Source organism: Venturia canescens, chromosome 10, assembly GCF_019457755.1.
Source record: "Venturia canescens isolate UGA chromosome 10, ASM1945775v1, whole genome shotgun sequence".
Lineage (NCBI taxonomy): Eukaryota > Metazoa > Arthropoda > Insecta > Hymenoptera > Ichneumonidae > Venturia > Venturia canescens.
The window spans coordinates 9,902,692-9,927,334 of NC_057430.1; the positions used below are offsets into that span (position 1 = coordinate 9,902,692).

At 41.6% G+C, this 24,643-nt stretch overlaps 1 protein-coding gene across 1 annotated transcript in view; it reads right to left on the reverse strand.

Moving 5' to 3' along the window:
* Nucleotides 1-24,643, reverse strand: part of LOC122417166 (epithelial discoidin domain-containing receptor 1-like) — a 141,881-nt gene that overhangs the window by 71,957 nt on the left and 45,281 nt on the right. Inside the window, exons 2-3 of the mRNA XM_043430472.1 lie at nt 10,986-11,212; nt 4,874-4,979 (exon numbers count right to left, since the gene is read on the reverse strand). Coding sequence (XP_043286407.1) covers nt 4,874-4,979; nt 10,986-11,112 — 233 coding nt within the window. The 5' untranslated portion in view covers nt 11,113-11,212. The remainder of the gene's footprint in view (nt 1-4,873; nt 4,980-10,985; nt 11,213-24,643) is intronic.

Below are 24,643 nucleotides of genomic sequence, written 5' to 3' on the forward strand. Positions count from 1 at the left end.
CTTCTATGTTTGGGATCTTTCTTATTTTTCGTCTACAGAGTGGGTGGATAATCCATCAAAATATATCATTGAAGAGGGGAATTTTGTCGAGTGAACTTAATTTTGAAGATCGTTGATGACGAGAGACTGGAAAACCCGTTGATTGAAGAACGTCAAGGTATAATAGAAAGTTTGGTAATTCCGAAGTTCGTATCGATGCGAAAAAACGAAAATTGAAAGTTAAATAACCGGTTTTTTATTGACGATTAATTGCGGATATTCTTCTATGGATACAACCAGGTTTTTTAATTATGATAACTAATTTGCGAAATATCCGAAATTTTTTCAAGACTTCAGCCCTCTCTGAGCGCGTGTTCCAGTGGTCGCGAAATTTGGATTCGTCAAATAAAAAACCTGGTTAGTGAACTTTTAATTTTCGTTTGTTCCCATCGATGCAAACTTTAGAATCACGAAAATTTGCCTGTGCTGAGAATAAACTTGGAGAAGATTATCGATTTCCTGTTAATTCAGCGCCTGACGAATCGAGTGGAACGAGAACTTCGATTGACACTTCAGCTACTCTGCTTCTCCCTATGTGATCGAGTCGGAGAATGTCGATTGAAATAACGAAAATGTGTCATTACAGCCCAAAATACTTGATTGTATTGTTCAATAGCGAGTCGAGTAACCGTGTTAAGGAACTAATAGAGTACGCTTGGACTAAAAAAGTGCTTGACTTCACTATCATCAGAGAAGTCGAAGAAAAAGTCCGGAGAACCTCAGGACTGATCGATCCTCTTTTCCCTTCGCTGACTATACCTCAATTTCAAACCTTTAAGAAGGAACACACTCGGGAGAACACCACAAATATGAAAAACATCTTTCCCAACAAAATTGATACTCTTTGGTGTTACCACCGAGAGTGCAATCATTACGGTCCCATATCGAACGTTGATATTTAATGATAATCAAAAAATATTGATGGCATACGCTAAAATAAATGATGGTTCAGTTGAATTGTGCAAGTATCCAGTAAAATTTTTGTGTAATTTGTCGAAAATGGCACGCCATGAAATCTGGAAAGGTTAGAGGAATCTAGCGTAGCCGTGTCAGTTTTGCGAAATCCTGTGACTTCGTTTCCCACGGAATTAGTTGTGTCTTACTTTTTGTGTTTGTTCGTATTCTCATTGGCTGGGTCCTTATACGATTTCGATCCAAAGAGAATCTTTATCGCGCGATTCTCAATATAATTTTGTGAACCGGATGGGGCCGGGTTGAAATTCCGAACGGTGAGAAATCAGAAGGCTCAAAAGTCCGAAAATCTCGCTAGTGCGGTATATCTATATATTTCGAGTCCCAGCTAGATTTTCGGACTTTTGAGCCTTCTGATTTCTCACCGTTCGGAACTTCAACCCGGCCCCAACCGGATAGTTTCCAAGTCAACGAAGTCAATTGAACGTAATTTTTTCATTTCAAGTTATCGGGATTTATGTCTGAAGTACCTGAAAATCGTGAGCCATCAAAAATAAATCCACCGTTTCGAAGATAAGAGGCTAAGAATAAATAATATCTTCACATGAGAAAACTCGATAGCAGCTTTTCGACAATTGTCCAATAATGCTCGGATGTGTCTCAATATCGAGAAAAATAGAGTAACTCCGGATTCATTCGTTATTGGTGATGTCAGGAGCGTTCGGCTTTTCGCTTGAATCATCCAGTAGTGGTTTTAGCAGATCCGTAAGCTCGACGTCTAATGCAAGAAATTCAATGCTCTCGTCTATACACATATACACATCGTTGTATATCCGTGATGTGATGGACGGACAGCGGTAAATTGAGGAGGGTTTCTTCTTGGTGGATTCAGGATTCTGGAGAGAAGCTAGACAAAGAGGGAGAGCGAAACTTAAATTTTCTATCGTCCTCTCGTCGTCGCGTTCCAGAGACGCTCAGACAGGAAAACGGGCGAAGCGACGTCGCTTGGCGACTCACTGAAATTGGCACCGACGAGACACTATCGTGCTATATTGCAGAGAAGCGAGAGAGAGTGAAAGGGGAGTGAGAAGTTGAGGGAGGTAGTGAGGGTTGCTCAACCCTTTCGTTTCACATCCAGGAGAGTTCCCATCACGTGTGACATTAACCCCGATGCTTTATTCAAAGAGTTAAACTAGAGTCAGCACACAGTTGACAATCAAATTGTTAAGCGGGCTGAGTGATTGACAACTGGAACGGAAGACGAGGCCAATGAATATTTTTATTCGTCGAAAGTCGAGTGTCTCCGAGTGACGTTCATCGCTAACTCAATTCCAGCATCGTTTAATAATCAAAGGAACGTTTTTTTCCAGATCGAATCATCGGGACGTTTATAGGTCGATTTTTTAAAAAACTTCTCGATTCTATGAGAAAATTTTTTCGACAATGATATTCACAATAAATTTCAATGCCACGCAAATTATAGACTTTTTCACAAAAACAAAATGAGCACGAATATTTTGGAGCTCGTTCACAATTCATTATCGACTTCATTACGTGCAAATGGTTACAAAAACAGAAGATATCGTATATTCGAATAATCGAATTACCTTAAAAATTTGCACTTTTCTGCTGCTATAATAGACCGCTGGCGAAGGGTCATGTTTGAAAGTTTAAAAATAAACTTAATTAAAAGCGAAAAAGGAAAGGAAGAAAAGGCAAAACCTAAAAAACCGAAAAAAAAACGAAAACATACAAATATTTGTGTTTCATTTGGTTTGAAACGTGGGCATACAACGAATCATGAAACCTTGTATTCTTCGGTTCGTATATCAGCTTGGAGCACATCCCTATAAATAATGTCAATATAAAAGAGGTTAATCCTACTATCGGAGCTGTCGAATATATGAGAATCGATCGCGGTACGAATGGGTTAATCGTGCGGCGGACGATTTTCCTCTCCTCTTTTTAGCATCATCCTCCGGTCGGCATGGTGGTACGGTGTGCTCGTTGCTGGTTGTGCACAGGGAGAGTTCTATGAATATGGAATGGCGCTTCGGCCCGTTACGTATTAATGCAGTGACGTGCATCGGGCTTCTGCTGGCTGGTGCAGGATCTCTATGGGGGATGCTTGGCTTGCGAATCAAGCTGGACCCGGTTTATGAGTGGTGTCCCGTGGGACATCAGGATCAGCAGGAACGTCCAATGCTGTTGCTGAAACGGTGTATGGGTACGCTATATATAAAGCTGGTGGTGGTGGTGGTGGTGGTGGTGGTGGTGTTGTTGGCGTCACGATGCATGCAGCCTCGGATTCAACATTGCCAGTTTCTATCCATACGTATAGTCGCCAGCCGGTGGCCCTCTCTCAGCAAATCCTACAACTACTAGAGCGAGAGAGAGTGGATGACAGAGAAGGAAGAGGAGGCAGAGACCGGACCAGGGTTCGCTTGCGTTCTCTGATATTAATACATTCCATTACCGCAGACAATGACCGGCTGAATGGGCCTCCGACTCTTGATGAGCTCGGGGCCCTGAAACGGGCAACTCTGTGTACTCCATCCCGTCTATATATATACGTACGTGTATAGTCAACTAAATCTGTGTGTTACTGCCTATATGGGGTTTCTGCTGGTCGCACACTGAAAGCTCAAGAGCGGTCTCAGTCATCTAATTTAATACGAGCAACGCTACATGGCCTCGGGTCTGTCATCATACTGCAAGAGGACACGAGAGAGAGAGAGAGAGAGAGTCCAAAAAGAAAATTGCCATAAAAGAGTAGTGTCTGGCCTGGGTGGTGTCGTAATCGAATGAAGGAGAGAAAGAGAGAGATGGAAGGAATTCGGTACGGATGTGCGGAATATTTAAATATCCTCGGAATAAATGATCAGACGTGGAATTATCATATGTGAGAGTTAATTCCGCCAACTTTTTGACGACTTTTTCAATTACTCTGGCTCCCCTAGCATTTTTCGTGACAAATATTCAACGTTGACATCTCGAGATTGATTATTTCAATCTGTAATTCACAGTCGGTATGAATTCATTTTCGTTTTGAAGACCAGTGAAATAAATGGGTTATTAAACGGATTAAGTGGCCGCATTTGTGTGTCAGATGTGCATCTTGCTTTCCTCGTATAGACGCTGGTCATGAAATGCCTACATACAAGCATCATATCCGTATATATTGCACATTAGAGGGTATATAAGGCTTTGAAAAGAATTGTTCGTGTCATGCTTCCATGCAGCACTTTGCTCGAGTACACAGAAAGTTAAACGGCGTGTATGATGCTCTTCTTCTTATTCGTATTTTTCTTTTATTTCTCGTGTTCTTATTCGGCGAGACGACGATGATATCTCGCGCGAGGGCTTATACACTCTCGTTGTGCATTTGCCATTAAGGAAGCCACGGGTGGCAGTGAATTGTGCACGTATATATGTATTCATGTACATTCCGTATAAGCCGATGCACCCGCCGCGGTATGAAGATTGTGAATACGAAAGATTGAAGAAAGTAAGTGCATGTTCGAGGCGAAAAAGGAGGAAGCGAAATTACGATTATTATGATTATCTGTATATACGCGGAGAGCCTGAATATTGCATGTGGTTCAGATGTAACCGCGTACGACTAGTGTACTTTCAAAAAAGGGGCACAATTCTTGATTCTCAAATAGTTATATGCTTCATGTTCATTGCGAAAAAAATGAATTCTTTCATTTAATTACACTTTCATATCAATCTGCATACGTAATTCCCAACAAAATTTATTGCACTCGGATGGAATGGAATTTCTGACAGGATTCGTCAGTTTCACAATTTCCAGAATGAAATACCCTCCTGAAATTGTGTGCACTTGTCAAATATGCAAAAGAGTGAAATTGCTGTTTATTACTCTCGTAATACCATAGAATCATAATTATTAGCTTACCGTGCTTGATGAGGGCCAACATTGCCACTGTCGAAACTCGAGCTCGCTGTGATGTCCGCGTCTGGTATTGCACCGGACTGCATACCCAACGGAGCGTTGCATTGTGCTGAAACAATGATGCAAATAAAAATATACACTTGTACGATTTTATCTGTTTATTTGAACACAAAACTAAATCGCGAATTCGTACATATTGCACTGCACAAATGAATGTTGATACAGGCTCCGAGATATAAATACGTGTATGCACATAGTTTTTCATCTCCATCTCCCGCAGGAGATGAGAGAAATCGGAAGAGAGGGGGGGAGAAAGTTGGCGAGGGGAACTCGAGGTACTGCTTTTACCAGTTAAATTTATGTATGCATCACGGTCGGGTCATAAACGAGTAAATAACCAGTTGAACCGAGATTAATCTGCTTAGATAGAGCGAGGGCAGTTTATGTTCTTGGGTCGCAACAACGCAGCGGAGAAATGGAATGAAAAACTACCCTGCATCCACGTGTATCTCGTAAGATGAGAAGAAAGCTAGAGCAACAATAACAAATTGGAATCTAAAGGTGCTCGAGTGAAAAGTGCTGAAAATTTCAATGAAATTTCGAAATAAAATGCTTCCGGTATAAAAAGTATCGAAATCTCCGAGTCCATAAAGCAAAATCTTGTTCAATTACGAAGCCAGTGAAACTGTCTTTGAACGAAAGCATCGACGATTTTACAGTCTTCGCCTATTTCCGTATCGATCCACGGGCGTTTCTATTTCCGGACGTCTGTGAGGATTGAATGAACATGAGAATAGGACTGGAGACCGAATAGTAAAGAGGGCCCTCCAGGTATGTGCCGAGAGTGAAAGAGAAAGGGAGCGAGAGAGATGGCGAAGCGAGAAGCAAAAGCGCCAGTCAATGACGGGGGTTAAGGGCCATCGAGCGAGCGATACCATCTACTTTACATACATTATTCTCCTCCTCTCAGCGCCTCAATCTCTGTGTACTTCTCTCCCGTACACACGTCACACTCCCAGCTCTGTCTCACTCGCTACCATCGTCCATCCTCCGTCTCTTTTGCACACGTGAAAAGCAGGCGTCGTTGCCGCGAGGCGCGCGTCTTCGCAGGCGAACCACGTGTGCTATAGACATTTTATTTGAGGCGTGGTGGTGGTGGTGTTTCCAGTAGTAAACTCTCGTCTGTGCACCGACGCGCAACACCGAGGAGCAAAGTCTGCCATGCCTGAATCTCGCGGTTTATCAAAACTCGGTGGCACCTCTTCTCATTACGCCAATTTATCAAAAGTTTCTATCTAATCTCGCAAAATGAGAACTCGCTCTCCACGTTTTCAGATTAGTTTTCCTACGACCGAGCGCGCCCTTATACGAGAGACGGCGACGTTCGAGAAACATATCGGATTAGCGAGGAGAATCTGTTTTCGACGACGAGTCGGGAAACCCCCTTAAAACGGTTGAATCATCTCTCCGGACGTGGAAAATATACTAGAAACTTTGGAATCCAATGAAGGAAACGAGCTGAAAAGAAAAATGCGTGTTGACAGATAGAAATCGGAAGAATAATTGCTGGCATTTACAAGTAAACATTGATGAAAAATGAAATCGATATAAATGCTAATGGGACAAACGTAGCAATCACTTTTTACCAAGACTGCGAGCAGCAATCGATTGAAGCTTTTTTCTGTGCAAGGACTCGATTATAATACCTCTTCTGATAACGTACCTTGGATAAGGTAGAACGAAGAGATGAAACTTTGCCAAAGACATAAATTTATAATTCAGCAAGGACAATAACAATGATTGTACGTCGTGTGGTAATCACGTAAGCAAGGACGATTCATAATGGTCTTATGGAGGGTTGTTATCGGACGCTAAGGTTGTTTCGAGAGCCAACTAAAGTACATCTTGAAGGAGCAGGTGCTGCGCCATCGATGTACGAAGAACAACGTCAAGGAGATACAAACTAGTTCTTAGAGCGGTTAACTATAAGACGTGAGCTCGGAGAAAGAGGCGAAGACGAAGGAGAGACGAAGGAGAGAAAGAGATGGAGAGATGGAGCCAAGAATAGGTAAGATAGAGTACAGTACGAGGAGAACTAATGGCAAGGAAATTTGAGCCGATACCACAGCTAGATTGCCCAGTCAGCATCATCGGGACTCTACACAGTGCCACTGCCGAATGGCTGTTATTATTAATGAAGGTTGTTGCGCACGAGGAGACAAGGAGAGGAGAGAGAGGCTCGAACCACCTTACATAGTGGACCTGAGACCGTCTCCACCGTATATAATATTATTCCCAGGAGTCCCGAGAGTCCGCGACTCTCTCATAACTCATCGACCTCGTAACCCCTTCCACGATACCTCCAGCAGACTATCAAACAACCCCAACCAACTTCCACGATCATTTCCACCGTATTTCGAATAAAATAATGCTCATTATTATTCCTCAACGTTTTCATTTCATCTTGATTGTTTATACAATGTACTTAGCAGTTTCATTATTAGCATCGTTATCGAACATTTATCGGATGTATACGCCTGATTCGAATAACGTTTTATGCTGGAAATTCGATAAATTTCAACTCGTTTGCGATTTTTCAAGTAGCTACTCCACCGATTTTATACGCACAATATATTAATGCATAATTTGTATGCAATATGTACATAAATTTTGACTCGATCTGCTCTATAAGGGACTTTTCCTTCCCTTTCTTTCTCTCCGACTTTGATTTCATCCACTTCCATCGCTCTATAGACAAGACTTGGAGTCGATCGTTATGTACCCAGGTTTAAGTACCTGTTATCACTGCGGGGGCGAACCTATTCGAGAGCGGTCGTGCGAAAGCGATTCCTTTTTTAAATATCACGTCTCTGTATACATGCATTCACTTGGAGCGGCGTAAGAACATTCATACATCAACGATATACCGGTTTACGCATTATCTGCCTTTAATGTGACTCGTTCTATTTTATTTTCGCACTTCTTGACGGTACCCCCCAATGCATATAGAAAGCGAGGAAATAAATAGCTGAATTCATTGCGAATTCCGTACCCTCGATCCGGCCTCGTATCATTCATATTTTACTTTTAACGTCATTTAAATTCTGATAACGTCTATCGAAATCGCAACGAACTCAAGTTTTATCACGCGCAATGTATACTGATTATTTCAGGTTTGAAATTTGTCTCTTTAACCCGATCGATTCCATCCTCGGAACCAGACAAATGGAAATAACCTCTCGTCACATTTCCAACAGAAAATGTAACTCGTCGTACAAACGCAACTGTGCGAGTTGTTTCCCCATTGAGCAAAAAAATTAATATTTCTTTGCCCTACGTTGACTCTCGGTAAATAATCCGCCATTTTCCTCCCTTCCATAGCTTACGTCGCTCATATTTTGCTCGGCTTTTCGTCGTTATACTCCATAACTCCATTCGTAAATGAATAATGGTGATTCAGCATTAAATATGAATCGCTCTTCGTCAAAGGCCTGAAATTTGTCTTCAGATTTTATCCTTTCGTAACTGGAATTGACTTTATCAAATTTCTACGAGAAATTATTCTGAAAATCTTCTTTCTGTAATAGAATTTGTAGAAAAAAAAAATCATTTTAGAAAAGAAAAATGACTTTGATCTGAAGAATTGAAACGATTTATCCAGAAAATTTAAACGACAGGAAATGGAAAGGAACGCACGACCAATAAGACGATCAGACGAGTCGAGCACAGCAGTTCTGAAACTACATGACGGCGCATTTGAAATAAAGAAGCCCCGAAATAAGTAATCCGATTACGAGGTGCTGTTATCGCGATGTCAATTATATTCGTAAATTTGGTGGATGAATTGAACGAGCCCCGAGAAGCCAAGACCACTGTTTCGCTTCCTACATGCGAACACCTGGACAGAGCTCCAATAAGATTCAAACTCGTTGGGTCGCTTCTGCTAGGCAGAAAGAATTCTCAAAAAAAGATGAAAGAGAGATATAAAAGGAAAAAAGTTGTAAAAGGATTATGGACTTTTCAACGCTTTCGCTTTAGCACACGTCTCGTTTAAAGCCGCGAGAGAACGATGCACCCTCTCTTGAGAATATGTCTCTTCGCTGACTAAGATACTCCGCCATGCAAATCAGGTGTGCCGAAGAGCTGAACTCGCTCTTCATGAACGAAAAAGTGAGCTGCGGACATCAAGAGATATGCAGACAAATCATCGTTTCACACGGTCTTTGTGAGTGTCATTGCTGCTCGTTTTCATTGCATTTTTGAAGAATCTCCTAAAAAAAAACAATTTTTTTCCATCTCCAGCGATCAAACGTCATTTTTTTATGCTATTGAATCGAAGGCAAAAAAAGCAAAAAGCTTTGCCCTCGCGGTTCCATTCAGCATCCAGACAGCCCTTTTGTTTTTATCTCGAAGGCTTTCAAATTTTTTCGGGATTCTTGGGGCCCAGAGCTTTGAGTTTGCATATCAGCTCCAGTAAAAAATTGAAAAAAGGGGTGAAAATTCTTAAACACGTGTATGAGTGGAGAATGGATTTATTTCGAATCAGAAGAGTGATCGATTCAACGATACGACTCGAATTAATTCGTTTTTTATTATCGTTTCGAGGCGACAATTTGATTTTTGGAATTTTTAATGACTGTGGAAGTTAATAGCACATCCGTATTCATCAGTGAAGGATTGAATCGTGAGTCCAGAAAGATTTTGAATATCCAAGTATTTTTCTTTACATGTAATCGATACGAAATCTCGGCGAGAAATGGAATGATATTCACAAAGATATTCTGTCGCTCAAACAAAATCGCGAATCGAAGGGGTCTTTCACTCGTGGGTACCGTGCAGGTGCATTGTGTATCAGATCCGATAAATTATTCGCGAGAGTTCCAAAGTTATCAAGCATTCGAGCGGAACTGGCCACTATATACTGCACCGCCAATGAAAAGTCCAGTCAATTCCATTCGTATGCGTGGTTTACGAATGTAGACGAATTTCAGCGTTAAATCTGCTGTATACAGGACAAATTTATGGTGATACTCAATCGAATTCGTAAATGTGACTGCTAACTCAAAAATGGAACATTCAGCTCTCTCAACATAGTTTCTAATTCCGCAAAAAAATTGTGACAATTTAAAGATTTACGAAACGAGAAATAAAGTGGAAAGATAATAAAATTTCGTGTGGGAATGAATTCCTCATGCGTCGATATTGCTAGTTCATTTTGATATGCTCCAAAGTCGAAATTTGTTTGTAAATTTGCACGAAGTGGACCATACAAATGCACTTACAAAAACATGAATTTCCGGGCATGAGGATCAAAGTATGTCTGGACTATGGTTTATGCAAAAGAATACTGTACATATCGAAGTACGATCACGTCGCCTATATGCCTTCGCGGCGAAGGCAAAGCCTTTTTTCTTCCCTCTCAACGCAAAGTTGTTGCTAGCAAGTCGAGGTAAAACTTATTGCGGACATCGAAGCAGCAAACGCAACACGAGACAACGCGCAAAGATCGGGCTCGTAGGATTGCGACAGAGAGAATAATAAGGCAGAAAAACACGGAAGTTTCGCGATTTATCGATTGTAAACGTTACTGGTGTATTCGTCAATACACGGTGTCCCCACAATGAAGGTCGAATTTTTGTTAACTCCTTCAAGAGCCAAATTTGAAGTTGATATAAGTCAAATCATTTTAGTGTGCAGAATTGAAAAAAATTTACGGATGGCGCTACAGTTCAGAGAGGACCAAGTTTTTTGGAATTTGAATTTCCTATAATAAAGTTCTCAACGAATTTTGTCTGTTTTCGACGCATCGGTTCTGAGAATATTTCGAAAAATGAGTAGAGCTTCCAAGACCACTTCAAAGCGATTCGTCCTCATTATTCGATGCGCTTTTGGAAGCGAATTAGAAGAGATACAAGAATTTCACCAAGTACTTTTTTTTAAGAAATTTCATGCTCTACAAAATTGATTCTATTAATTTTTGCTCTATCTCTAACCGTTCTATCAAATAAGAGCTTTCATTGTAAATCATTCGTCAAAGGACACCCTGTACGCGATGATATTTCATTCTATTTAAGTTCAAAGCACAGATTTCCATGTAAATGTTATCTATACTCACAGAGATCAATGGCGTGTGCCGTTGTAGCAAATATTCCGAGGGAGATGAATAAAAGAATAATCCAATTTCGATGATATCGGACGTCGGATGACGCCCACGTGGCGATACACCCGAACCACTTGACCATATTCTTTACTCCCACTTTTGTTACTCGGGCGAAGTCGCTTCACCCTTTCGCCCTGCCTCACCGTGACTCCTCTTTCATTTCCGCCTTAGCGTTCTGGCACCTGTAACAACAAAACGAAACCAGACCATTTTTAGCATAAGCAACGAACAGACTCATTGTGACCACCGAATGGGGGTTTTGCGTGTTTATTACGAAAAAAACGTCAGAGAAGAAACCTTCTGCAACGAAAAGTAAGTACTTTTTGTTTTTTACTGCTCGCCTGCGTTACTTCTTTTCCGACTGAATAGAAAGCAAATGCTTATAACTTCAAGTCTGTGACATGAGAAAAGACAGTTGTTCAGGCAACTTTACCAAAAAAAAAAAAAAAACAACTAAAGAGAGTTCGACTAACAGAACAGCATGAAGGTAAGATCAAGAAACGTTTTTTTCGTTTATAGAAAAGTTTGTCTATTATTTCGTCGGGGATAGTGCATGAGGAGAGTACAGGTCCGAAATATAGTTGGTTCGAAACGACGAGGCACATTTGAAGGGCAACACGTGTATTTCACGCATGCTTCGTGTTAAAGCGAGCCTGAAAGGCGAAAGATGCGGGAGCACTTCGGACTTGTGAATATACAGACATGGATAAGTCAACTGAATCTATCTATATGCGCGCCTGTAGCACATGTACGTATGCATTTAAGTGTGAATGCAGTAGTTTGGTACGCGTTGGTAATTGCACCGAGAGCAAGTGAATAAATGATGGGTGACACGAGCAAGAAAGTTGCTTCAGGGCTACGAATCTCACGTACACCCATTAAACATTCATGCTCGTGAGCCCGTACAGCCCGGCAAGTAGGAGAGGAGACTCTCCTTAGTCTTGGAAAGCTAAGAAGACTTCTCTGCCAAGAGAAGCCACCATCTGTATATATGTAGTACGTACGAACTCGAGTACAACTGGGGCTTATTTTTAAAGGTCTATCTACACCAGTGGCGAACGAAGTTGGTCTTTCTTCGTGTCTCTTCTCTCAGAAGTCCCGGTAATCACGCGACGAGGAGAGCCACGATCGGCTCTCACGATCCGATACGATCGGTTAGATCCTCAGATTATCTTTCCTCCGGGGCGCACGCTATGGAAACAGAAAAATAAAAATAGAAAGAGCATCAGGCAAAAAGAGACTCGTTAGCGCCGTTGGAAGACATTCAATTGACAGATCAAAGATCCCCGGGGAAGATAACAATATAAGAAGATAACATTTCTCAGTCTCTGTCGTCGATGCAATTATTTGTGTGTATATAAAGCCAGACAGAAGTTGTTTAGTGACAATGTGAAAACAGGTAGAGCTGTCAAAGACGAATTTAGCTTTTAATGAATCGAGGCGCGATCACTTTGTATTCGCGGCGATCCTCTTTTATCCCTGAATTCGTATTATTTCTCCGGGAGTCATCGAGATTTATCGTCATTATAAAAGGGCTCGGAAACGAAGAACGTTCGCCTGCCGATTTCCGACCAATAATATGTTTGCACAATTAACATACGTGCGAATCCTCCGTCCCTGAAATTTGCTTAACAAATTGCCTTCAGAGCTTGTCCTTGCTACAAAATTCGTAATAATCGTGAGAAATTCAGCCGATTGCTTAAGACTCGCTCTTACTCGGGCTCCACCCATCGATACCCGAATAAATTTTGCCTAATTGTGAAGGAATACACACGCGGCATATCCCCAGCTATATAATAATGCTCGAACGATCGCTAAGCTTATGTGAAGGGAGCGCGGAGGAAGGAGGAACCGGGAAAAGGAAGAACACCGTGGAAGCTATGCGCGGGAGGGGGAAAGCCTCGGCTTCGAACTATGAATTCTAATCGAATCTCGTTCATTTGCATAGGAATGAGTTTATGCAGATTGATACGCTTGAATATATTGCATCGTACTATATTGGCTGGATACGCGAATCCGCTGAATTTAAGCTTTCAGACAAAAAACAAACATATAGATCGTCTCGCGTCTAGCCGTCGTTGAGACTATAATCTTCCCTCCGCTGCTCCTCTCGTAATGCCTGATTTTCGAAACTATGCATAATAAGCCTGATAGCCGATCGATTGAAATATTTGCACTAAAAATGCTCGATTTAATTTCGGTAGACAAACAAAAAGGGCTGAAACCTCCGAGCTCCTGCTCGTTTATGTCGTAATTAATCGTCGCTTTTTCAGTTTTTCTCTACTTTTTTCGATCAGACTTTTTGGCGGTCGTAAAACCTTGGTGATTTAACAGCTTTGTCCAGAATACCGCGACAAAAAACATGTCAGACGATCAAGGAACTCCGGGCACATAGCCATTAAAGAAAAGCGATTTTATCGTCGCGCCTCACAACACAGATATACTGTCGAGAAGAAATGTCTTTTTTGGTACTCTTTCTTTCGACGAAGCTCTCTGGTAAACAAGACGAGAATATGAAACGGCCGAGCAAGAAATACGATCCTGTATGGGGCGTTACTTTCACGGCTTGAATTTTAATGTGCTTGTTAATTATATGTAAAAAAGAGGAAGGTGATGATGTGTACACCGTCGCGGGTGTGTGTGTGTGTGTGTGTTCAAAGAATAAAAAATTTATGTGGAGGTAATTCAACGGTAGGTAAATCTAAACTCTTTACCGTTTTATCGGCACGTTTATGCTTTTTTATTCTTGCTTCGTTACTGAAATGAAGATTTGTGTTCTGGCCGAGAAGGGGGTGTTGATTGCTCGTTCGTTTACAGGGATTTTATGAATTTTTGGAAATAAAAAACCGTAGAAATTTCGTGTGATTATCGAGGGAAATGTGCGAGATTGGATGAGTTTATTTAGTGACTCAAACGAGCCGAAAATATCATCGACTTTGTTTTGAACTCGAGAAAATCTCCCTTATTGCAATGGAGGAGCAATCCCGCGTAAGCATTTTTACGTGCCGAAAGTTACGTGAATCAGAATATTCTTCTCCAAATTTTCAATTCGTTTTGCAAACAATGCGCGGCAAAAAATCAGTTACACGACACCCAGACAATTCGCATGTATCTTCCGCACAGGAAAATATTCGAGGGAAATACATTTTCCTGAAACCAGGATTTCCCCGATTGTGGGGATTGATCCACGGTGATCCCGGCGCCGCGCAGAGTGTCACGGTCTCGTCTAGCATCTTCAAAACACAAGAAACCTCAGGATGGATCTAGCAGACGGGTGGGAAGGATCGCGTGTATGGTTTCCGTGGTATCTTTGCGAAGTCTGGCGTCTCACGTACTTCGATTAATAAAAGGCTTCGCAGGATCCCACTGTCTTATGAAAATGCGTTCAGATGGTCCAGAATTTTCGGCCCCATTCCTCGGGAAGTGCTTGTGACTCTCCAAATCAGATGAAGATCAGCACGGCTCCCCGCTTTGAAATCGTCGCTCAATTAATCAAACGAAAAGGTTTCACGCAATGCTTCAAAAAAAGAAAGAAAAATTAATTCATTGCACTCGCGGGATGAAGAATATTTGAGAATTAACTTTGTGGTTTCGTAAATTGTTCGATTCCTTTAGTTCTTTAAATGTAAGTCGTTACGCAATTTCGAGCATGCCACGTAGATATGATCGACAGATTGAAATATCAAGATACAATATTCGCAGGGTGGTCATTTTTCGAATTGATTGACTGGATTAAGGTAGATCGTGCCCCAAGAATTCTATATTTTATGGGTGTCTAAATTGGATCGATTTTTACTCCCAAATTAGAGATATAATCACTTTACATTGATGTCAGAGTTATTGATTCGAAATTGCAAATACTTTTTTTTAACTGATTTTTTGGAAATTAAACAGAGATCCATCACTGACTGAACCCCAAATTTCATTCGTCCCTGGCGAAAATATACTAGTTTTTCATGTGAAAAATCACATTAGAAACCTTCATTAGATACTTCATTATTATTGTGCACTTTTTTATAAACTTCGTAAGAAGTGTTTTTTCTTTACATGGAAAGATAAATGAATTTTTACCCATAGTCCCTATAACCCTTTTTTCTTATTTGAACACGTTTATTTCAATAACTAATAAGAGGAACTTAAGAAAATGGTTTCGTGCATGAACTACCTTAAATGTCAATTGAAATGTAAAAAATGTAAATATCAGTAGACCCATATTTCGAAAATAGAAATTGTTTGTTGAATCGATGAGTTGACTTATTGATAAAATCCACCGTATTTTTGTGGCTCGAGTAAAAAAAATTGAAGTAAAGAAAGAAAAATGATTGTGTATTTCTGGGATTCCCCCTCCAGCATTACTGGCAGCAGAGATTAACGAATTGGGCCGGAGTTCGAAAATGCGGGGGAAACGTGGACACGAATTTATCGGGTCGTGAGCGACCCGAGCACCTTTCCATTTGTCAGGAGTACACGAGACGTTAGGAAAGAAGCTTCGATACATCATAAAACACGTTTGTTTCGTCTATCCCGTTTTCTCCCTTGACAGAGCGAGGAGGCCTCGAGGGTAGTCAGTATATAAATTTACAAAAGATTCGAGATATGACGACGATTATGAGGGCCAAGACAAAGAACGGCGATTATATTGTAGCGAGATCTCGAGTTACCTCTTTGTGAGAAATTTGCCGACAGTGTCTTCTAATATATTTTCGCTTTCACGTAGTTACATCCATGGGATTATTCTTAGGATACATTGGATCCGATTAGAGATATAAAAAAGAAATTTTTCCATCGAATTCATCGCATTTTCTTTGAGGACAAAAATACCACAATCGTTGGATGAATCCGTATTTAGAAAGCAGCAAAAGTAGAGGAATAAAAACGCAAATGACGTGATCGCGAGAAATTTATGACTCGACGATAAATTGAATCCGGCTCGAGAGTCGCAACAATAAAAATCTTCCCTCGCTCGCCATTTATAATATTCCAATCATTCTTCTATACATCTATACACAGAGACAGCTGAAAATAAAAAATAAAATAAAAAGCCTAAATACGCGGAATGTTGTGAAGATAGGGGAAGGAATTTCAGCGAGGTGAATTTCGAGCTCGCGCAGCCATCGTGGCAGCAGCTGAGGAGAAGAGTGTCGAGGTTCCAAGAGGTCAGGGCATCGAATCACCACAAACGAGCTAGTCTCATCTCTCTTTCCATCACATTCTTTCCTCTCATTCTTTTTTCGTCTCTCAGTTGCACCCTTCGGTAGTCGCAGACCTCCCAGCAGACGAAAAAAAGGATCGAGACTTCTCGAGAAATGAAGATATACATATGTATAATGATTTTTATACGGTACAAGAGAAAGAGAGAAAAAACGACTCTCGAGTGCCTAAAGCAGAAGCACTAGAACGCGGAGCTCACCTACATACAATTTCTCAGAGGTTACCAACAAGCTCACGAGAGAGAAAAAGTGAGGATGCATTAGGGTAATGAGGGTCACTAGGTGTGTACAAACTTTTTTTCTTCACTCCTTTGTGCAACGTCCCTGTGAAGCTCATTTTAGGTATCAGATTTTTTTCTGTTTAAAGTCATCGATGCTCTTGAATCATGTAAGAATCGAGTCGGTTCGAGTCTCGTGCATTTCACGTGAACACGTTGCATTTGCACCGGAGGACAAGACGCTGCACCGATTCTACGGAATTTCGATATTTGGCAGAAGAAGTGCGAACAACTTTTTCCACGTTTTTCAGACGAATCGAACGCTGATTATTTCTGGAAGCTTCATTAGAAATTGCGAAGTTACTTGAGTTCTGTCTTCGCTGACTCTCTTTACCCCGCTCGCGAAGATACTGCGTGTTATAATGGGAAAAGAGAAAGCGGGGGGGGGGGGGGGGAGAGAAAAGAGAATGGAAGTAGGTACAGTAATGCCTCCATTCGAGTACGCCAAGTACTCAGCTATATACTTGGACTTGGACTTGTATAGAGTCGTTGTTCTAACGTGTAGCCACACTCGAGGCGGGCACCCTCGAGAGCTCTTCGGTACACGGGCGAGAATGAGGATTGCTGGTAGACACGGCGTGCTCTTTCTCGAGAGGAAACGCGTTCATGGGAGTTTCGGGAGGGCTTTTTGTACGCTTTTTTTCATGCCTCTGTGTAGGAGTTTCCAAGACTCGCGCAGTGAACTCGAGCGCGGACCGCCTTCTTTCCTCACCTCTCGTTTCTCGGACTTTTTTGAGTGGAACCTCTTGCTGCGCCGCGGTTTGATATTGCACGAGTACGTTTCCCCTGCGCCTTCGCTTCTGTCGAAGATTCACCGACTGCTTGCCAAGACTCTTGCGCGAAGAAGAAAGATAATAAAACGTAATCGAGTATAGAGAAAGCGTGCTAACGTCCAACCCTCCAAGCCCCACAGTCACCAATCAATTACGACTGTCAAGTGCGATATTTAATACGCTCCAGATACACGGAAATATTGAGATTTATAGTCGCCTCTTAATCACGTGTGTTTAGCCTCCCTCCGAAGCAACTGAATCGGAACAAAGTTTACTCGCTTTGGAAAAATTCGACTCGGAGAATACTCCGAGTACTTCGAACTCTCTTCGATTGAAATGTGATTTTCCAAAACGCGGTTATGACGAATTAATATCCGGAGTTTTAATGAAAACAAAGTACGAATAAAGTTTATCGTCAACTCCTTATTCAAGGTGCGCCCCCTTATTTATTCAAACCTTTCATTCACTCCACCTTTCTGACATTAAACCCTCGCGAGGAAGTCTCACTGCGTCGCGCATCTATTTCGAGTATCGTTCACGGTGAATTAGCCACTAAAACGATTTCTCAAACAGCACACCGAGACTTCGTCGAGGCAACAGGGACAGAGCGCACCAAGTTTCACGTCTTCTTAGCCCACTCGTACACCTCTATATACTCGGCCATAGAGTTTAACGTTGGAACAACGAGAGCACACCGTCAAGACGACAACGAGACGAGAGAGTATATTTCAAGGAGATCTAGTGGGAGCGAGAGAACCCGTATCAAACCAACTAAAGTTTCTACTGCGTTCACGTCAAAGTTCTCGCCTGCACCGAGTACACATTTTCTCACATAGAACACAGCGACGAGGCAGAGGCTTTTGCGTTTGTTCATTCAGAACACTGTATAGCATTGTTCGTATAGAGCTCCTTGCGCGAGGCTTCAGCGGCAAGAACAATGACGCGACATACCTTTGTACTTTCCATGAATCATAATCAGCACTCAAGTTGCGTGCGTATACTCAAGAATGGCGACGATTATTACAATGAAAACGTTACCTCGAAAAAGGCAAGAAAAAATGAATAAAAATTTTCAGTACGCTCTTTCGGGACACCCGCAACACGAAACTAGCCAAAATTTTGCTTCCGGAGCTGGAGGCAATCCCGGAAATTCCAGCGACTAAGATTTTACTATAGACATCGCTTTTGATAAATAGGCACATGCAAAATGAGAGGTAATAATATGAACTGCGTTTCTACTCGAATAAATCTGAGCCTCTCGCGCGGTGCACAGGCCACACGATTTCACAAGCTCATCATTATTTTCTTAGCTACCGGTATTCATCACTCGTGCGCGGTGCGAGCACCGATTATTATCACATTTGGGCGTCTCTGTGGGCTCGGCGATAATCGTTTATCACATGAGATAATTTTCATTCAGTCTCTGTTATTTCGTCTGATAATCATTATCGCATAGCTGGGCGAGCATCATATTCATTATTCTTGCGTGATGTACGTTCATCACTGAGAGAGCTGACGAGCTGACGAGAGCCCTGACTATACGGGGTCTTTTGAGGCGAGCATTCATCACCCTTAACTCACCGGTAGCACACCTCTTTGATCTTTATCAGAAGAGGTTTATGTACATAATAATATATAAATGTGTTTATGACGATGAGAATTCATCGTACAAAGAGCTACTCATAATTAATGCTCGTATTTCGAGAGTTACGTTGGCAAAGCTCGTCGAAAAATAACATCAAGATTGGACGCGAATGTTCTTTTAGTAATATCCAATAATGTTACGAGGCTGAATAAAATGGAAAAGCAATTGGATTCGGGACAGAGGGACCGAGGAGACAAAAAGTCCTCGTTATTTCCATTAAAGTTTTTTCGACTCCGAGACCGCGTTGGCCCTCACTGCAATTCGATTTCCAACAATCGGCGTTTAACGAGAAATTTAACGAACGATTTCCGCGCGCTGAATAACGAGCCGATAACTCCTGTCGCTGGAGAATATCATGAAATATTGAGAAAAAAATGGTACAACGAGCACATAATATAAGCACGCACCATTTAAAGAGCAATGATACAGCCCAACATCTCGTACAATACCTTAACTAACCAATTGTGCGTTTGAATTTATTTCACGGGGGTTGCGAACTTTACGGTCGAAACTCGCTCTCGCGAGGCTTCTTTCTCCCTCTCTTTCTCGCTCGCTCCTCAACTCCTTCCATCCACGTAGCGGAATAGTTCTCCCCGGGACTGGTATTTATTGGCCGTTCGTCTGATTTATATCATCGGCACGACACGCCGTGGACTCCGCTCAGTCCGAGGGCGGCGGCTATGCTCAAGAGGAAGAAAGATCCCGAGGATATAATGACGAATGCCGAAGCACACGGCCCGCGAAGTAAGTGCTGCTTGTGCGCGAGAGAGCAGAAACCGAGCCGTGAGATGGAGAGTCAAAGGAAACGGTGAGAGACGGAACGATCGCGAAGAGATTCTCCAACCCAAACGAGGCATTAAGAGCCATCGAGGGCACCTTCGTGAGCACGCGCCCTCTAACCATTCGCTATATTAATTGAGTTCAGTCCTCAAGACGATTTTATATACGTGTATACATTCAGCATGAGATTTAAGACGTTGTATGCGGATCCTGCTAAATTAGATATATTTTCCGTTCATACGCGGTGTGTCTTTGACGACTGCCGATGAAAACGCGTTTGATATAAAAATGAAGGAAGATCGCAGCACTCCATCCGGAATAAGTGACGATTGATTCATCACTGAATGAAAAACCTCCTTAAAATCGCGATGCAAAGCTGCTTACCAGGCTCATGAAGAGTCGTCTACTTCTAAACGATTCGTTCTGAACGACTTATGGTAACCAGCAGGATTCCTCAGTGTCAATAGGCAAAATCACTTCGTTGTACTACACCAAGCAATGAAAAATGGGACAAGAAGTTCTCGAAAATAGGACACCCTGTACGTTGGCAACAAGTAAGTGTTCAATGAACCCGCAAGCGAAAGAAATATGGCGCTGACCAGTTCAACAAAAGCAGACTGCAGTATACCTCGCAGTCTACATATTTATGTGCCTTCAGCGGTAATGCAACAATTATTAGAGAGCGAAATAAAAGTTAAAAGCATTTATGATGATGACGTCAAACGCAATTACGTAAGATCGATCCGAATGAATATTGCACTTTGGGTTTATTGAGCGCCGGCGAATTAGTAGAGTTTTGATGCGTTTTATTATTTTTTTTTTTTTTTATATTCATTTGAGGATTGCGAGTGGGATGGGGAAAGTTTGACGCAACGGTACGGCATTTATTATTATGCTTTTTCTTCCGATCTACATCGCCCCACGTCAAAGGCGGATGTGATGTTCTGGATTATTTAAGTTTGTAGGAATGATTTAAAATTGATTAAAAAGCCGGAATAAAAAAGATTTTTCTTAAAGAAAAATAATCTCCATATATAAGTACCTTGAGACTTCCTTATACTTCCACTATCTTAAGTGATTCGGTCCCTTTTTTCCCTCTCGCCCAGTTTTCTTATCTCCTCTACTGCTGCTGCTGCGCTCGTGAAAGAGATAAAGAATTCATAAGAACAGTTTTCCCTTGGAAACGCTCGAGTAAAAGCCAGCGCGATTTATACTGTGTTTCCTACGTACCGAACCTCACACAACTTTACTGCATTCGCAGTCTTACGCGAGAGAGAGAGAGAGAGAAAGGACCGCGAGGGGCCAACCATTCGAGAATAAAAATTAATCGCTAAAAAGTAGAAAAAGACAATAAAGAAACCACGGCGGGGATTACGGAGGAGGAAGACAGCGGAGAAAAGTGTGACGGCAGAGCGATGTGGTCAGGAAACAGTCTGCAAGTGCAACAAGAAAAATCGATTCATTTGCCTCGATTTACATTTCTGTTATGAAACCTGGGGGGGGGCTAAAAACGCGATGGCATTTCGTTGAGTTTTATCATTTTTCAAATAAGTTTATGGCAATGTTCATTTTTTCTCGTTCTCTTGATACGATGCCGGAAAATGGGGAGCGTTCCATCAGATAATATTTATCCCAACGAAAGATGGAGTGGAGAGAGTAATTGGAAAATGTGACACATGAATTATGAACTTTGTACGAAGAATGGAGAATTTGAACGACGAAAAATTCGCTTCAATTGCGTTGAGTTTCGGCTGTCAGGGCTCTATGAATTTATTTTCTAATTGCCATTAGGTGGGCACCAATCAGTCGAAATACTGATTAAATAATACGGGCTCTCTTGGAGGACCAAACGAATGATTTCACTAATAAATTAATGCTCGAGACAAGAGAGCTCAGGGTACTTATAATATAATACTGTTTAAACAATATGAATTTTCGAACGTAAAATTGTGGTGAATTTAAAATCTAGCGCCAAGCGCACATAGGTAGGGACAGTCGACTGACCACCGTTTACCCCCTCTTAATTGTAGAAATTTAGGGAGATCGTCTCGCTCAAGTAGTTAGTTGTCTCTGGGCGAGCCACAAGCATACACGAAAATAATAAAGTTATCATATCCATATTGTCTCCTGTCTCTTTTCTTGGCCATCCACGCATCTAAAGACAAGATAAGTACATGGGTTTTCTGGTTCGAATAACTAATGATTAACCGAATTATTAATAGTTCTAGTTCGAAGTTGAATAATAAAAAATCCACAAAAAGAAAATAAAAGAAGAAAAGACAGAAATTTTACAAAATGAAGACGAGACTTCTCGAGGGCAGACTTAAACCTCTCGGATATCGCGGGAGAGAAGAATCGCCTTCTCTTCCTTCTAATCCGTGCTCGTCGATTGATTTTTCACGCATGCTCAACACCTCGAGGAATCTATCGATAATTTTAATTATATTAATTTATAGTTAGGATACCTCGGGGAGTCAAGCCTTGCTTAGACTTGTTGAGAAGAATATTTGCGAATGCTTGTAAAATTTCTGTCACAATGTTAATACTATTCAAAAAATATTCAAACGCATTTCAATAATGAAAACTCAAAAGAAAATGTCGTTATCTTCTTTCGGTATTTTATTTATACGCGAGCGGAATGCGTAATTACGGTAATGGAAAAAAGGCTGAGTGAAATTTGGAATTTCCATTGCACCCTCCGGCTTCCCGTTCAATTTCCACGCTTCTTCGTTCGTTTCGCCATATGACGACGTTGTCGCCGAAGTGAAATTCACGTATTCGCCGTCACTCTCGCTCGCGCGCGACTTAACAAGCCTCTAATGAGGAACGGGTGTTACATCGTGTGTTTTGAGAGCCGAGGACGGAGGCGCGGCGGCACCTTTTGCGCAATTATCATTCATCACAGCTGTGAACATTTTTTTTTATCATCACCCTCGTAGCTCGAAGAAAATGTATGTATGCGCAGGCATGGGAGGAAAAAATGCAAGAGCATCCTCGATGCCGAGTCGTCGTTTGGCCTCGTTTAACAATCAAATTTTGGGGCGAGGCAAAAGATTGAGTTGAGAAGAAACGCATCTCTTGGAACTGTCGAGGCCTTCTCGGTGCTTACTTCCTGTCGGAAAAAAACGTTTCGCGCTTTTAAAGCTCGAGGGCGATGTACCATTTTACATCCGGTTTGCAGCCTACAAACGAATATATCTTTATTCATAAAGTTGCACATTTATCATGGGGCATAAAAATACATTTATTTTTATTGCTATGCATCTATGGACGCTTTTTCTGCAGTCTAAGATCTCACCGAAGCGGCTCGACAGTTCCAAGGACTTTTAAACAGCGTCAGGATACTCAAAGACTTCTTCATAAAACACGTTCCAACGAGGCAAGCGAATTTAGTTTCTTATTTTTCGCTCGCAGAATCGTTTCCCTTGCCCTTGTTTGTAAGTCTCTGTCGTTTTATGGAATTCGTAATATCGTGGAAAGGGAAAGAAAAAAAATCAAACTAAGATTCCTCGTGCCCAAGACGTTCGCTGTAAGATAAACATTCGTTGGCAATCCGGAGCATTTTCCGTGCTCACATTTTCCCCAGCTTTGCTCGTCTTTTGGATGATAATTTAATGATTGCTCTTCGGAAAAGTGTGCAGCACTAGAAATATTGCAAATTTCTTCCTCAAGGATTCTAACGATGTTATTTCAGCACTGGCGAAGCACAGCTTCTTTCAACTGCGCAAAAAGGCAAACTTTTCTGTATTTATGTAAATAAAAGAAAAATGCTCGTCCGTCCGTCTGCGTTACTCCCATATGGCCCTGCGATTTATAAAAAAAATAATTCGCTGTCTCGTGGAGATTTGAGCACCTGTTTGGAATTAAAAAAGTTATTATTTAATTATTTACCATTTTATCGTCAAAATCAGTTGCTTGACCAAGCTATTTGACAACCGTTCCGAAAAAGTTGTCGAAAAAAAGATAAATCTTTTCTTACGCGTCCGAGTATCGTAATAATAAACAAAATAAAAAGCAGCGTCTACAAAGTCGAAAGAGAATTTCAAGTTCACTCAATTTTTGAGTTCTTCGAGCATGGGGAGCGTCGAAGTATTCCAGTGAGAGCGGAGAATTTCAAAGTAACTGGAGTTTCGGATGAAGGTAATTGAGGCGGAAGTGTGACACGATGCGATAGTCATTTCCCTAGTTTCTTTCTTTGGGATTAAAAGCCTTATAAATAGTTTCGTACAGCAGTGGCAAAGGAATCCGAAACGAAAGGAGTTTCGTGTTCCTGACAAAACTATGTGAGAAACAGGGAAACCCGTTCTCCGTAAAATGGTGTAACGATAAAAGAGCGCTGAAAGAGCAGAAGAAGAGCTTTCAGTGTTAATAAACTTCCGTATGGACGAATTCAATCTCTTGGCGCTCTTTTCGGAAGACGGTCATCGAAGAGAGTATAAAATGACAAAAGAAGGAAGAAGCAAATACGAGCAGAGCGGGGGCCCGAGCAACAATATCGAAAGAATGTGGGACGCAGATACTCCAAAGAATAAAGATGGAAAAATAAGATCGACAAAGAGAGATAGCGGGGGAGGAAAGACACGCGGATGAAATAACAGACTGAGCGACAAGGGTCGAATTCTATTGTGGAATGCTCGGCGTGAAAATAGAGAAAGGTCCAGGTCGCTCTTTTCGTTCAAAGGGGGGAGAGGCAGAGAATTCTTTCGAACGTTTATACTCTTTCGCTCATTAACTTTTATGATTCATTCCAGCGAGCGCTTGCGACTTTGGCATCTTTTTCTCAGGCTCTGTTATTCCTCCGCGAAAGTATACACGTAGATGAGAGGGTCAAGCCGGGATTGCTGCAAGCTTTTCTCAAACTCGTAAGCTGTGCTCTCTCTCGCTCTCTCCGAGAGACTTTGGTGAGTATGACAACTGTTGTTTCACC